The 14,995-nt window shown below is 28.9% G+C and overlaps 2 protein-coding genes across 6 annotated transcripts in view; one reads left to right on the top strand and one right to left on the bottom strand.

Moving 5' to 3' along the window:
• Positions 1–1,502, top strand: part of LOC129960610 (glutamate receptor-interacting protein 2-like) — a 223,371-nt gene extending 221,869 nt beyond the window's left edge. For all 5 annotated transcript variants that reach the window (XM_056074134.1, XM_056074135.1, XM_056074139.1 and 2 more), the window contains one exon: positions 856–1,502. In XM_056074134.1, the coding sequence (XP_055930109.1) occupies positions 856–1,098 (243 nt within the window). In that variant the 3' untranslated portion in view covers positions 1,099–1,502. The remainder of the gene's footprint in view (positions 1–855) is intronic.
• Positions 1,503–8,376: 6,874 nt separating this feature from the next.
• Positions 8,377–14,432, bottom strand: LOC129960774 (uncharacterized). The gene is made up of 3 exons (XM_056074406.1): positions 14,407–14,432; positions 10,737–10,816; positions 8,377–9,594 (listed from the first exon to the last, which is right to left on the bottom strand). The coding sequence occupies exons 2-3, from the start codon at positions 10,798–10,800 to the stop codon at positions 8,513–8,515; spliced, it is 1,146 nt and encodes a 381-aa protein (XP_055930381.1). The 5' UTR covers positions 10,801–10,816; positions 14,407–14,432; the 3' UTR covers positions 8,377–8,512.
• Positions 14,433–14,995: the final 563 nt, after the last annotated feature.

Here is a 14,995-nt window from a genome sequence, read left to right as displayed (position 1 = left end):
ATCGTATTTATTTTTCCTAAAATTACTTGTGAACATAAATATATTACTTTTTTCATATATATATATATTACTAATGCTTATCTCATTTCGCATTGTCGAAATTCAGCTATATTTGTTTTAAAATTCATGATTATAACAAAATCTCTGCTGAGTTTTCTTGAAATTTTTTGAAAGTGCGGTTTGTAAGAAACTCATATTGTGTATTTTTAAAATGTGTTATTTGATTTACAAATTTAGAAAATAAATAAATAAATAAATAAATAAAAAAAATAAATAAGCCAAATGTGGAAAAGTATTCTTTGATTATTACAAACACTTCTTAAGTGTTATTGCTATAATAATCTAATTTCTGTATATACTTTATTTTCGCTTAAATATTATTTTGTTCATAAACTTTTCTGGTTTGCTTCCTTGGGCTTATATGTTTAATTGCAACTGTTTATTATTGTGCTGTAAATATTGACGAGCATATTTTGTTTACATTTTTATTATCCATGTAGTTGGTACTTTACTAGTTTATCTTCGTTTTAATTTTGTCTATATAAAATATTGTCTAATTTGTTATATTTATTTATAGTGGCAAAGCGAAATTTTGAGAATTGCCCTTTTGTAAATTTAAGTTCTTTTTTGTCCTTTTATTACATGGCTGCTTTCTCAATTTCTGAATGTTTTCTTTAATTCTTTCTTAACGTGTTAAAAAATTTCAAATTAAGATGTAAAGAAAAAAATTTGTTTCGTATCAAGTTTTTGATTAAATAATAAATTAAATGAATTTAACATTCTTCGATTTCTGTTTAAAAGTGATGTCTTTTTTAATACTTACGAATTATCTTATAAATAAAGTTTGTTTTTCAGGTTAATAATGTGAAGACATATAATGCTGGTCTTATTGTTCCTCTTATTGCATCATCTGGGGACAGAATCGAGTTGATCATTAGTCGTCCTGCATATGATGATGAATCATCCTCAGAAGGTACATTAGAGAGAAGCAGAACCAGTAACTGCAATGCTTGGGCAGATGATGATGGAGAAAAAGATGATAATACATCTCTGTTTTGTCCAATATCTGAAAACAAAACATTTACAAAAACTCTATAAAAATAAATTGTGTGACTTGAAATTGCATTTGAGAAGTTTTAGAAGGTTTGAAAAAATGAATTATCTAATTTTATATTTCTCATTAACCAATACGTATATGCACGAGGGAAGATAAGGTAAATCAGAATTTTAGATTATCTAATCAAACATGTGTTGTGTTTATAATTTTTTTTTCATGCAAGGAAAATGTAATATTTTAGAATTTTCTTTTTTTTAATCGCTTGTTGCTGATTCAGATTTGTGGATACTAATTACTTACACTTTTATACAGCCAAGAGCCATATTCAGTTGTAGAAAGTTCATACTTTTGAAGTATGTCCAATTTATATGCATTCAAATCTTGATTTTGTATATGAAATGAAAAATGTAATTTTTGAAAGAAATAGATTGTGTTTTATTGAAAGGAACTGTGAATTCAAAGTTCATTAATTGATTATGTAATTTGTAAAAACTTAATCATTTTTGTCTTAAAACATCCTATATGTGTTTGATATGAAGAGTCATATTTCAACACGGAAAAAAAAAAATTATCTTTTTGACAGTCATAAGAAATATGCTGAATGATTTGAATATTTAAATTTATTCCAATGCCAGTTTTGCCTTGCCATAGTGAATTATTTAGTTTGTTAAATTTGTTCTTTTGTTTTTCAGCTTAATATTTCTTACTATTTAAAATAATTGAGTTTTTCTATCTTAATAAGTCTTAAATAAAATATTTTAAAATATAATTGCTTTTAATTTGATCTGAATTTATATTTGTAATTATTTAATTTTTCACACAAATTAAAAAAAAATATTTGTAGGTTGATAGAAATAACACAATAGTTTTTGTTGAATTTCTGAAACTGAATAATTTTGCCAGGATATCTTGGGTAAAAATGACACTTTTACTGTATGTGAGTTTGAATTTCATAAAGTTTTAATTGTGGTTTTTGAAATTTACTTCTCAGGGAAAAAAATGTTTTTTTCGTTGTCTATTTTGTAAAGAAAATGTGTTTCAAATTTTAAAATATGAAATACGCAGTATTTCAATTTAATAAGAATGCAGATTATATGTGTGTGTGTGTGTGTGTTCATTTTCACTTCATTACGCATTAATTTTTACACAGCTTTATACGTGGGATGGATCAGGAAACAAGAGAACTCTTTAGAATGACCCCAACATGGGCAGAATTAGGCAAAAAATTTAGAAAATTAATTTGGATTAAGTTAGATATTAATATATATATATACTGGATGCTTACATATGTTTGAAATAAAATCATTTCTTGTCATATAAATAATGGCATGATAAGAGAAATTTTCTGGTGGCCAATTTTGGTTTTACTCTTCTAATGCTATTATTGCTAGAAGATAACTTCCAGAATTTCCTTTTGTTGGGTAATTTTTTTCTGTAGAATGGGAGAGTGTAGATTTTAATGTGATCTGTATTTTTAAAACTACAGGCCTGAATATTAATTAATAATTAGATTATTATACTTTGATGAAGTAAAATTTATCTGGAATCGATTTAAATAAAGTTAGAAGAAATTTCTCTTTTGCCTAGTGGTATATTACTGGTATTCCGAATTTGATGAAAAATTTTTCATATAAACCTTAATTCAACACTTCTAAGATATTTGAAACACTTCAATAAATTCTAACAATGAAATTAATGCTGCCACCCTATTTTTTAACTTTTTCATTCATTGAAACATCCATACTCCTGAATTATGCATAATCTAGGTGGACAGACTGTTACATTTTGTATAATAATGTAACTTTCAAATGGCATTTTACTAATTTTTCAACTGCTAAATTTTAATTGTATATTTGGAATAATGCATTCGGAATTAATTGTGCTAGAACAAAAACTGTAGCTTTTGTATTTACATGCTATGAATAATTTTTGAAATAAGTTACATTCATTTGTAAGATGTCAGAGAATTGTAATTCATTTGTAAGATGCCGAGAGAAGGAAAGCAAAATCTCAATATTTGATTGGCATACTGTGTATTTCAAAGTGTATAAGATATATGTTTATATATTCTATAATCATTTACATCGTGTGCATTAATATTGTTACTTAGTTTAGTAGCAATTATTAGTGCTTCCCATCATTTGTTTGTATGTATATATATGAGTTTTTTGTTTGTAAATTTGATTGGATCTCATTTAAATATTAGAATCCTGTATAAAATTCTCTTGAATTATAAATATTTTTATGTATAGTGGGATTTATACAAAGTGTTCATTTCAGTGTATATAATCATGATGTAAATGTATTAAATTTATTTATGAAAACTATTATGGGGACTGTTAAATAGTAGTTTTACTTTGGTTCATTAAAGTTAATATCCAAAATATCTGTTTTATATGTACAAAATTTTATTTATTATCTTTTTAAAAATCGTTTTTATTTTAATTATAAACCGAATTATATGCCTGTTTGAATCTCAGTTTTCTATCTTGATAATTTTATTAACATTTAATATTTGTTCTTATTTTTAAATACATATACTGTTGACTGTTATGCAATTTAATTTCTTTATACTAAAAAATAAGACTAAAAAAACTATACTAAAAAAAAGATTTTAAACTTACTTTGTTTTTGAAACATAATTTTATATTTATTATCTAAATTATACTACCCATTTTTCAAAAGTGTGTTATTTAATAATCATGCATTTTTCTTGAACGAAAATTTTAGCATCTAATAAAGAAATTTAAATAATTTGGCTCTGTGCTTATTTTATTTATTGAGTTCTATAACTTCATGAGATACAAAAACTCTTATCTATTTGATAAACGTGTTTCAAATAATAATAAATAATAATCAATCTTGTAAAAAAATTTTTTTTTTTGAAATATTAGAATTTATTATGGTTTTTTCCCCTCTATGCACTATTTCAGTATGCGCTTAAGATGTTTATGCTAATTGTTAGTATCTATTGCATTGGTATATCTCTTTTAATTGTAATTAAAGTTCATCGTGACTATACTTAAATCACACTTGGACAACCAGGGAATTATGTTCATACTTGGAAATGTTTGTCTGTTTTTCTCTGTGACGCATTTCTAGAATTTGCTTTTGTATCATTTCTTTCCCTGTATTCTGAAATGTGAGGTTTGATTTTCTTATTATGACCATATTGACCTAATTGTAAAACATCTGTTTGAGAATCGCTTGATGGTGGATTCCAGACAAGACATCACTGAAGATCTATTGTGTATGTAGCCTTGTTATTGTTAAAATCTGCTGTCAATTGTCAAAAGTTTCTATATTGGTTGGCATATGCTCCTATGTTGGTTGGAAGTTGGAGAGTCAGGTAGCGACTCTGATCAGGTGTTAACCGCATCCTCTGACTCTAAATTATGATAACCATCCCTAAATAGCTCTGACGTAACTTCGAAATGTAACATAAATCTAATTACTTTATTGTTAGGGACTGAAAGTGAGTTGGCTAAGGACTCTTGTTAGTTTTATTTTAATTGGATCCAAAAGGAATATAATCCTCATATTAGAGACAGGCAGTTTGATTTATAGTTCTTGTTATGAAAGAGCTGCTACTGGATGCTAGTCTAAAACTTCCTGACCCTTGCTTGGAATTTTAACAAATGGATGAGCGATCCAATTACATTAGGGATGAGGAAAGAATATGTTAAAAATAACATTTATTAGGACAAACACACTTTCGTATCTTATTTACTGTTACAAAATTTCTACCTTTCTGAATGGATGTTCGTCTTACACTATGTCTACAGACACAACATTCTACACACCAAGACACTTAATAAAGACAAGCATATATAGGGTGTTCCAAAAAAGTGGAACATACCTTTATTTCCTTAACGATTGCAATTAGTCATGTATAACCAGTTGCAAAGTATCATGAAATAAAGTACACAAATGTATGAAAAAATTTGGCTTCTCTAGAGAGGGGATAGTAACAAATTACAAAAATTAAATTTTTGCTCGACCTCGAAAATTTGCCAAAAAAGTGTCAGCGAGTAAAATATTTTTCTTGCACTAATCAATAAGGATGCAAAGTTTCATTTTTCTCTCCGTACAATTTAACGAGATATTAAAAGACACATTTATTGACTTAAATTTATCCTTACCTCTGACTGGAGCTTGAACGAGGCTTTTTTGTAATTTTCGGATATATATATCGCGGAAGATTATTAAAAGTATATAATCCAAATGCTTTTATTAAGATTCGTTCAATTAAAAAATGCGGGCAGATTGAAAAGCGCTTAAAAACTTATTCAAAATGAGTGCCTTCGGCAACTATGCAAAGTTGCCTTTTTTAACAACATTTGAGCATATGCAACCAGGTTCATCACTTGTGACTTCAAATCAGGGTTTTTGAATTCATTGGTGAGATCGAGAGCGTGTACTGTAGAAGTCGATTCATTTTTTTTAGTTCAGACATAATTCTAATCGAAATTAACTGCATATATCGGTTACCATTCAGCATATTGAATTCCAAAAGAAGCCAACCCAAGAGTTTCCAAAAATGCTACACCACGTATTTATAAAAAAAATTGCTCCTAGTGATAAACCTCTTGTATAGCCAATGAATTTTTACCATTCTAAAATAGATAATTTTGAAGATTGATATTTCGATCTCGCTTAAAGTAACCCTCGTCTGTTCAAACTGTATTTCACCAAAACGAAAGATTTGATTTTATCTAAGGTAAATTAAAATTGCAAAGTTCTGGACTTAGACCATGTAGTTGTCTAGGTAATAAATGTAATTGTTCTTTGACTTTGAGAATATTGTATGGATGTCAATTATTATTTTGAAATTATCTCTAAACTATCTATTTTGGATTGTTAGTTTTGGACTGATTATTCGCACGCTAGCATGAAGGCAATTTGAAAAATAAGTCAAAATTTCAATTTTTGCATTACATGTATAATGTCTTATTATCCCCGTTACCTTACGAGAAAGTAAAGATTTCATAGTTTTCTAATCCCCAAATCGATCTATAAAAACATTTTCTAGAAGAATTCAGGTAATTCGAAAGCGACATTTGTATTTTTCTACAATGGATCAGAATTTCTATTAAATACAGCATGAATCATCTGTATATTCATTGTGTTCGTTGTTGAAATTCGTCATTCTTTTAGAAAGTACATAGGAGGGAGCGAATTTTATTTTTGCTTCTCTGAGATATCTTAAATATTCAATTTCTCAAGTTTCTCTTCCCTTCTTTCGTATTTCAAATTATCGACCAATCAAAGTGTACAACATTATTCATAATTAACAAATTTCATTCATGTTATGATGATTGGATGATATATTACTAGACAAATATTTTAAATATAAGAGTTTTTGTAGATTGAATAAATTTGGAATTTCTGAATTGTTTTCATCCAAATTTGTCTCTCTAAATTAAAAAAATAAGCATGTCTCTTCAAATTGTATGGATAGAAATGTGAAACTTTGTGAGTCCATAGATAATTGTAAGAGATAATTTTATTATTTGATATTTTTACCCTATGTGGGACGTAAACGAATTCATTTTTTCCCCAACTTTTTAATATTAGTGCCTACGGAAACCAGTGAAATTTTATACATTTAGTATCTTACTTGATGAAACTTTGCAATCGGAAGTATTGTCTGATTGTGATAGTTAAGGAAATAAACACTTATTCCACTTTAATTTGCACACCCTTTGTAGTTATAATAATGTTCTTTTTTATTCTGCAAATTTTGGTACCCGTTATAAAAGTAATTGGATTATGGGATCTATAATGTGACTAAAACTAGAACGAATAATCTGTGATTTAAAAATATCAACTTATCGCATCCCAGATAGATGTATTCTTAAACAGCGAACTTACTTAACTGTAATAAATTGGCTTTGCGCTATCGTCTGAAAGTAATGTCAGCGCCTTTTGTTTATAATTAAGATATCGGAGTATTTAAAAGGTAATTTGATGTTAAATTAGTACCAGTCATAAGTTTTACAACTCATTTTTCCCGAATTTTTTTTTTTTTTTATATTTTTCAAAATGAAATAACTGACTTCCATGTTCACTGCAATCTGATAGTTCATGGCCACTTTACTGTAGACAGACATCGCTTGTACAATTTAGTTTTATTCGTTCGAAGATGATTTGGCTGAATGAGAATGAATCTATACTAGTTTCATTATTATTTCTGAAGAATTTTGATCAAGAATAAGAATGAAGTAAACTTAAAAATAGTTTTCTATTATTTCTACATTTTTTTTTTTTATTTCTTTCAGTTCTGTTTCAATGAAAATATGTAGAAGTATTTATCATGGATGCTGATATGCCATTTAAGATCTTTTTCTTTTGCTGATTATGAGAAAATAAAAAAAAAAAAAAAATGGTAAAATATAGAGTGAATGAAATTTTTAGTATCCATAAATTAGTTTTAAATCAATCAGTCGCCATATTTCGAATAAATCATTGTCCAGAAGAGAAATTTTAGATTTTGTTCATGAGAACGGATAGACAAAAAAATATTCACACTTATTTATAAATTAGCGCTTATACAAAGTATCTTTGTTTTAATAAGATGAATAATAGCACTCATGAAAAATACTGGCAAGCGAAATGGTGAATGAATTTATTTTTGACGATTTTGATTTTAAAAAGAAACTTGTTCTACAACTTTTCAAATGCATTTTGCAACGAGTATAATCTTTCTGTTTAGTAATGGTATGAATTTTCAGATAAAAAAGGTTTTAGATGCGATACCAATGCCATTTACAGACTCTGATGATCTTAAAAAATAAGAAATTATTTTGAATAACTTACTTCTGATTTCGCATATAAGTCATTCAATATAAGTCGCTGGGAAAAACTTTTGTCTCCTCATTATTATTGATTTTATTTTGTTTGAAATATAATAATTCCCTAATGTTTGAAATTTGCTTTCTATAAATTTGATAAGTACCTTATTAAAGCATCTACAATAGATTTGTAAAATCAGTATTGTTTTCAAGCTTGGATTAATCTAGCAAGCAAGTAGTAGAAATTTGTCATTTCTATTAATTTTTCTTAAGACTGTTACACCAGTTAATGTGTGGTAATTTCCTGTCTGGTGAAGAAATATTAACTATTTATGCAATCATGAATGTACAAAAGATTTGAAGAAAGACATATTATGGCTTCTATCATGAAATATTTATCTATTACTCTATAAAAATGCATTTGGTGAAATCGTAAAACTGACAGTAGATTAATTATTTTTGTGTAAGAACTGGAAAATTAAATCTCAGCTCCACATAGGAGAAGTAATAACTATAAACACAGTATTGATGGTTAAAAAGTAATTTATTTATTGTAATCCTCAACACCATTTACTAGTTTAAAACAAAAGTAAACAATCCATATTTCAGAATATTTCAAACATTTAAGAACGTCGATTTTTCATTGCAATAAGCGTCTGTATCATTCACTTGGACTGGCAGTAGTTGTAGTGGTTGTAGATGAACCTGGTTGTGGCATTCCAGGTATTTGAGGCATTCCTGGGATTTGTGGCATTCCAGGGATTTGAGGCATTCCGGGGATTTCTGGCATTCCAGGGATTTGAGGCATTCCGGGGATTTCTGGCATTCCAGGAATTTGAGGCATTCCGGGGATTTCTGGAAATCCTGGGATTCCTTGTCTTTTAGCTACTTTGTTTTTATTCACGGAGGGTGATCCTGGGAAACCTGGTATTTGTGGCATTCCAGGGATTTGGGGCATTCCGGGGATTTCTGGCATTCCAGGGATTTGAGGCATTCCAGGGATTTCTGGCATTCCAGGAATTTGAGGCATTCCAGGGATTTCAGGAAAGCCAGGAATTTGAGGTCCTTCTCTTTTTCCATCTGTGCTGTTATCTGTTTTATTGCCAGCTCCTGGAAAACCTGGTATTTGAGGCATTCCGGGAATTTGAGGCATTCCAGGGATTTGAGGCATTCCTGGGATATCTGGAAATCCGGGGATTCCTTGTCTTTTTTCTACTTTATTTTTAATTGTGAATGGTGATCCTGGAAAGCCGGGTATTTGGGGCATTCCGGGTATTTGAGGCATTCCGGGAATTTGTGGCATTCCGGGGATTTCTGGCATTCCAGGAATTTGAGGCATTCCGGGGATTTCTGGCATTCCAGGAATTTGAGGCATTCCGGGGATTTCTGGCATTCCAGGAATTTGAGGCATTCCGGGGATTTCTGGAAACCCAGGGATTCCTTGTCTCTTTTCTAGTTTATTTTTAATTGTGAATGGTGATCCTGGAAAACCGGGTATTTGGGGCATTCCGGGTATTTGAGGCATTCCAGGGATTTGTGGCATTCCGGGAATCTCTGGCATTCCGGGAATTTGAGGCATTCCAGGGATTTCTGGCATTCCAGGAATTTGCGGCATTCCAGGTATTTCTGGAAATCCAGGAATTCCTTGTCGTTTTTCTTTGGCTTTCTGTTTTTGGCTCAAAATGAATGGCGATCCAAGAGACTGTAGGGTTTTCAAGTTTTGTCTTTTTTCTTTCGAAGTTTCTAAAAATAAAAGAAAGAGAAAAAAAAAAAAAGATTTTTTGAATAAATGTTTCACAAAATTTGATTTCTTTGATTATTTCCATCTATTGTTTTGAGGCAAAAATTTTTATTGCATCATTATTTTTGTAAAAAGCTCAGAATATCAGCTGGTATTTTATTGTACGCATAAAACTATTTTAAGTTGCCATAAAAGTATTTATAACCAATGGTAGGCATTGAAAGTTTATGATTTTTTAACAGAAAAAAAATATCGTACATATATTGTATGTAGTTTACAAGGAATTATGCCACTTTCAAAAAGTTATTTGCTTTGATTTTATCTAAATTTAATGAGTTATAAGTTCAAATCAGATAGTTTGAAAAATGTCATTTGATGGTTTTACGGTTAAGTTTTCCCGTTGGAATTTTTCTTAGAAATTTAGCTTATGCAAAGAGCTCTTTATGCTATTTATGTTCATAAATAAATATATTTTAAGGGTTGTTTAAAATATTTGCATTAATTGAATGAAAGATATTTTTGCAATAACAAAGCCTTTTTTATATAGTTTCTTTATTTTAATTCTAATATTTTCATTAAGATTTATTTTGAGTTTTTTAAAAATTGAAGTTGCTTCTCATTTAGAGACTGCATGAACCTTGGAAGAATTGACTCACTATCATATGAATTTGTACTATTTTCTTTCCTACCAGTATTCATATAGTTTGCTTTAAGCACAGGAATATAGACGATGTAGGCAAGATTTTAAGAGAAATTTAGTTTTGGTATTTTTACATGAATTTCTGTTTGCAGAGAAATTCTTACAACATAGTTCAAGACAAAAATAGTCCAGTTTTCCTCGAAGAAATCACTTAAAATGTGGTTACGGAAAGGTTTTCTAGAGGAGAACAGACCCCGATAATTTATAAAAATTTTTTTTTGGTACGATCAGAATCGAAATTTATTTTTGTCTTCGAAGTTACTTTTCGAAAATATTTAATGCTTGTTCTTTACTTATATGAAAATTTTAAAAAATCATGACACTAGAAGAACGGTGTTTAGTATGCTTATTGAAAAAGTCTAATTATATTGACATTATCCTCTAAAATAATGAATTAAGGCACTTGCGTGCCCAAAATTAAATGTGAATTTTTTCTTGACTTACCTGCAGTAGTTGCTGCTAAACAACAGCTTATTACAAGCACTAGAACCAGCATCATTTCCTTCATTTTGCCAAAGGTACGTCTGAAATGCAAAGAACATAAGTTAAAATGTAACAATTTGTAAATATAAAAATCAAATTCTAAATAATTTTAATGATTAGTCTTATCATCAAAAGGAGAAATGAATTTTAATGTAATAATTTTATGCACTCATTATTCACTTCAAATGCTGCGCACTAACTTAATTTTGGAATCCATTGTGCATTTAGTAGGAAGTAAAAAGAAGTGAAGCCATAATACGGCGAAAGACAACGGGCAGATAGATGATATACTCAGTTATATTAGTCACATACGTTGTCTTCATTGGAGTAGATTCCAAAACTCATTAAGGAACTATATAATGGAAGATAAATTTGGTGTTTGATTGTCAACCATCAGCATGATCCAAAATCACAAAATCATAAAAGACAAATGGCTGTTAAATATAGATGATAATTAATTTATGTTTGCCATATGTCATTGTCGTCAGGGGAATGGATTCCAAAGGGTGTTAAGTCACATTAGTCGTCATGTGACTATCATCTGTCATCATGTGAGTTGACCTCAAACTCAGTAGAGAGAAGGCAATGGGTCGTCAAGGGAATGGATTCCAAAGGGTGTTAAGTCACATTAGTCGTCATGTGACTATCATCTGTCATCATGTGAGTTAACCTCAAACTCAGTAGAGAGAAGGCAAAGGGCAGTTATATACCAGACAGCATGCACAATTATATTTGTCATGTGCCAATATCATCGATTCTATTATAGCATCAACTTCACCAGATGAATTATCAGCAAGTAATGTGCGTAGATGTATCAATTGGTCCAAAATTGTAGGCAAATAATGAAATGCAATTTACAATCAATCAATCGTGTTTCTGGCATAGTAAAACTACTGATCTATTAGGTGCAATATTTCAAATCGCTATGGCATATTTTGCGATCCTCCTTGAAATCAATTGTCTCTGGTGTCTTACCGTTTTAGTTATCTTCGTAGACTTTCGAAAAAAGCGGATTAACGAAGTTGATTACTGTTACTTAAAAGCGCGCTTTTATTGTTTTCATCAGAGCAAAGCAACCGAAATAATACTGCTATTAAATGTAGTTATGAAACAATATTTAGAAGCTTTCTATGATATATTATTATTGTATTGTTGATTTTGTTCTGAGCTATGGGTTTTCCTTTTAAACATGTTAACTGGGTATAACGAAATATATCAGTGCAAAGCGAATTGAATATAATTTAATTATCCGGTTAAAGGTTAAATAAAGTAATTCACTTATAATTACTTGAGTTTACATGTAACAGCATTTTTTTTATTAAAAATGTGTAGTATTCAATATCAATTCATAATTTCTGCCTTAATCAACGGTATATAGCATAATAATTTAATGGCATCATTTAAAAAAACCGTTTTTTGCATCTATTTCGAATAAACTTATCTTTTGAGTGTTGTTGAGCATTATTTTCTCTGCTTTGCTTGTAGTTCATTTTTAAGGAATTTTTTTTAGGTTTCCTTTTATTGAATAGAATATTTTGATTTTAGCACAGGCGCGTAAGAAAAGTGGGATGATTTTAAACTTTTTAAAAATGAAATTTATTTAAAATTATTTATTTTTATTGCTAGCTGTCTTGAAGAATAAATATATCAATAAACTTGATTAACCTTTTTCAACTGAAAGAAAGGAGAGATAATAAAAAATAATAATTTTGTCGCATAAATAATTTTGGAATTTCTTCATGAAACATAATTTGTTAGTTCTATTTCATTAAAAATTACTATCAAAATTATTTCTTGAGATTAAAGATGAAGTAATAATAGATGAAGTAATAAATGGAAGGCATCTGCGATTTCTGATTGTATTAAAGATTTTTTGTAAAATTAAATTTTTAGTCGTTATTCAAAAATTCAAACAAAACTTATACTAAAAATTTATTCTAAAAGTACTATTAGCGACTTCAAAATACAATAATTCTTTATCAAGTCAGATAGAGCTCAGTTCTGGAAAAATATATTTCATAGTAAAAATAAATAAATATGTCCTTAATTCTATTGATAAAGATATACATTACCTTCACAATTGAAATCAAGTTCTTTGGAATACCATTTAAATAATTATTTAATTTCAAATGAATTTAATAGTACTTACTTGTTAGAAATTTGCATTGATACTACATAACCTCAGAAGTCTGTTTTAAAAATAAGAAAATACATACTTTTCCATGTGCATGTGGTTTTTGTTAAACATTCATCTGATGAACTGATGTGAAATTCATAACTAGGTTTTTTTTTTACATCATATAATAACAGAATACTGAATTTCATACACTTCACAAATTATCTTTGTATCGAAGAGTTTGTAGACGCTTTTCAACTTTCACAATAATTAAATGTTTATCAATTAACTATGGGATTTTACCATTTGCCTTAAAGTTTTTTAAACCACCTAATAATTTAAACCAAAAACACACTACTTTTCACCGTGAATTTTTAAAAATCATTGGACTAATTTCCAGCTCCAGCAAATAAACATGAAATAGCATCCTTCAGAAAATCCAGAAAGAAAGAATTTGCAAAATATTTTGTTGAGTCAATATTTGCGGCTTATCTCCACACATTCGGTTCATATTCCCTCATTGATGTATCTGCAGGGACAGAGATATTCCACACCATAATGTAACTGATTGTAACATGTAAAAAACTTTTCAAATCAACAAAGGTGAAAACCTGGTGCTAAAACATTATTTAAAAAAAAGAGAGAGGATATTCGGCGTGAGTAAGGATTGCAATGAATTTTTTGAATAAAAGAAGATATGACGTCATCATAGACTAAACTATCATTCAGTAGCGTCCATTAGTTATATAAGTATTCACTGCAGATTGTTAACGTTTTCTTTATCTATTAATTTTTTTTCTTCTAATAAAAGACAAAACATTATCATAGACTGAGTAAGCATTTGCCCGCGTCCGTTAGCTATGTCAACATTCATTGTGGTTTGTTTCCGTATATTTTAAGTTCTGGAATTTTTCTTTCTGCGATTCGTATTTACACCAAAAGTGTGTTAACCTTAAACCTCATTAGATTGGCCCTCTTCCAGCAGATTAATAATAACAATCACTTAGCAGAATAGTTACTATCATATTTGAAGTTTACAAAATTTATGGGTTTTCTCTTTTTTAAAATTTATTTGGAGGATTCTGTAATTTTTCAGGGAACTATGAGATTTTATTCGATGCGATATATATTCTCATTTTAATTGAAAATAAAGGATTTCGTCAAGAATATTTTGCATTATAATATTTTAGGCAAAAGTATTTTTCACATTAAAATTATTATACTTGTTTTTTAAAACTAAATATAAAAAAACATTTTTTCTTCAGTAACTCCAGTATAGCAGTTAATTACGCATTCATTTATTTCTAATAATCAAAAGAAGAGAATCAAAGAATTCTAAGAATCAAAAAATATATAAATACTGCTATTAATCTTATTCTCTATATTTCATTCATAAATCAGTTTTGATCATTGCTATTAAAGAGTAGTTATTTAAATAGTTAAGTTCATTAATCATTACAAAAATCGGTATTATAAGCTAAGTAAGAGAAAAAAAAAATGAATGTTTTTCCATACCTGAGAAGGTAATCCCAAATGATTGTTTTTCGAGAGAATGATGCTGTTTGAGATCGAACTCCCAGTATTTATATGGAAAAGTCGAGTAACGGAAGGCGTGACGCAACAGTTGGAAAAGGGTACCAGCATCATCGGCAAAGTAACATTTCAGTAGCAGTGAAGATACTGAGAATGCGATTGATGTATTATTAATGAAAACTCCCGTAGCAACGATATAGTAATCGCTTCATTAACGCAATATGGGGGATTTAGGCCACATCGGGTTCAATTACCTCATGGAATTTTCCTAATTTTTCGTGAATGATGAATTAAAATATGATTTGTTTCATAAAATATGAAAATTAAAAGATTTCACAATTCTGAAAGTGTACACCCTATCTTGAAAAATTATCTAAACTCGTTTCCTATAGGAAAATATAGAGTTACTTAACATGAAACTTAGACAATTCGAATGGAAAGAAATTCTATTCATCAGAAGATTCAAAGAGAGAAAAATTGTGACTAAAAATGAGCATGGTAAAGAAAACGCGACAGTTTATCGATTAAAGAAAAGGCAGTAAATCGTATTTTGAAATAATATTGAGTTATT

Source organism: Argiope bruennichi, chromosome X2, assembly GCF_947563725.1.
Source record: "Argiope bruennichi chromosome X2, qqArgBrue1.1, whole genome shotgun sequence".
NCBI classification, from domain to species: domain Eukaryota; kingdom Metazoa; phylum Arthropoda; class Arachnida; order Araneae; family Araneidae; genus Argiope; species Argiope bruennichi.
Note: the sequence above shows the minus strand (reverse complement) of the source record. Positions and strands in the feature narration are given on the sequence as shown.

Bases quoted from the DNA above. Each gene is read 5' to 3' on its own strand.
- LOC129960774 (XM_056074406.1), bottom strand. From the start codon at position 10,800: ATGAAGGAAATGATGCTGGTTCTAGTGCTTGTAATAAGCTGTTGTTTA. The intron at 9,595-10,736 runs GTAAGTCAAGAA...TTTTATTTTTAG, and splicing joins TTTAGCAGCAACTACTGCAG to AAACTTCGAAAGAAAAAAGA.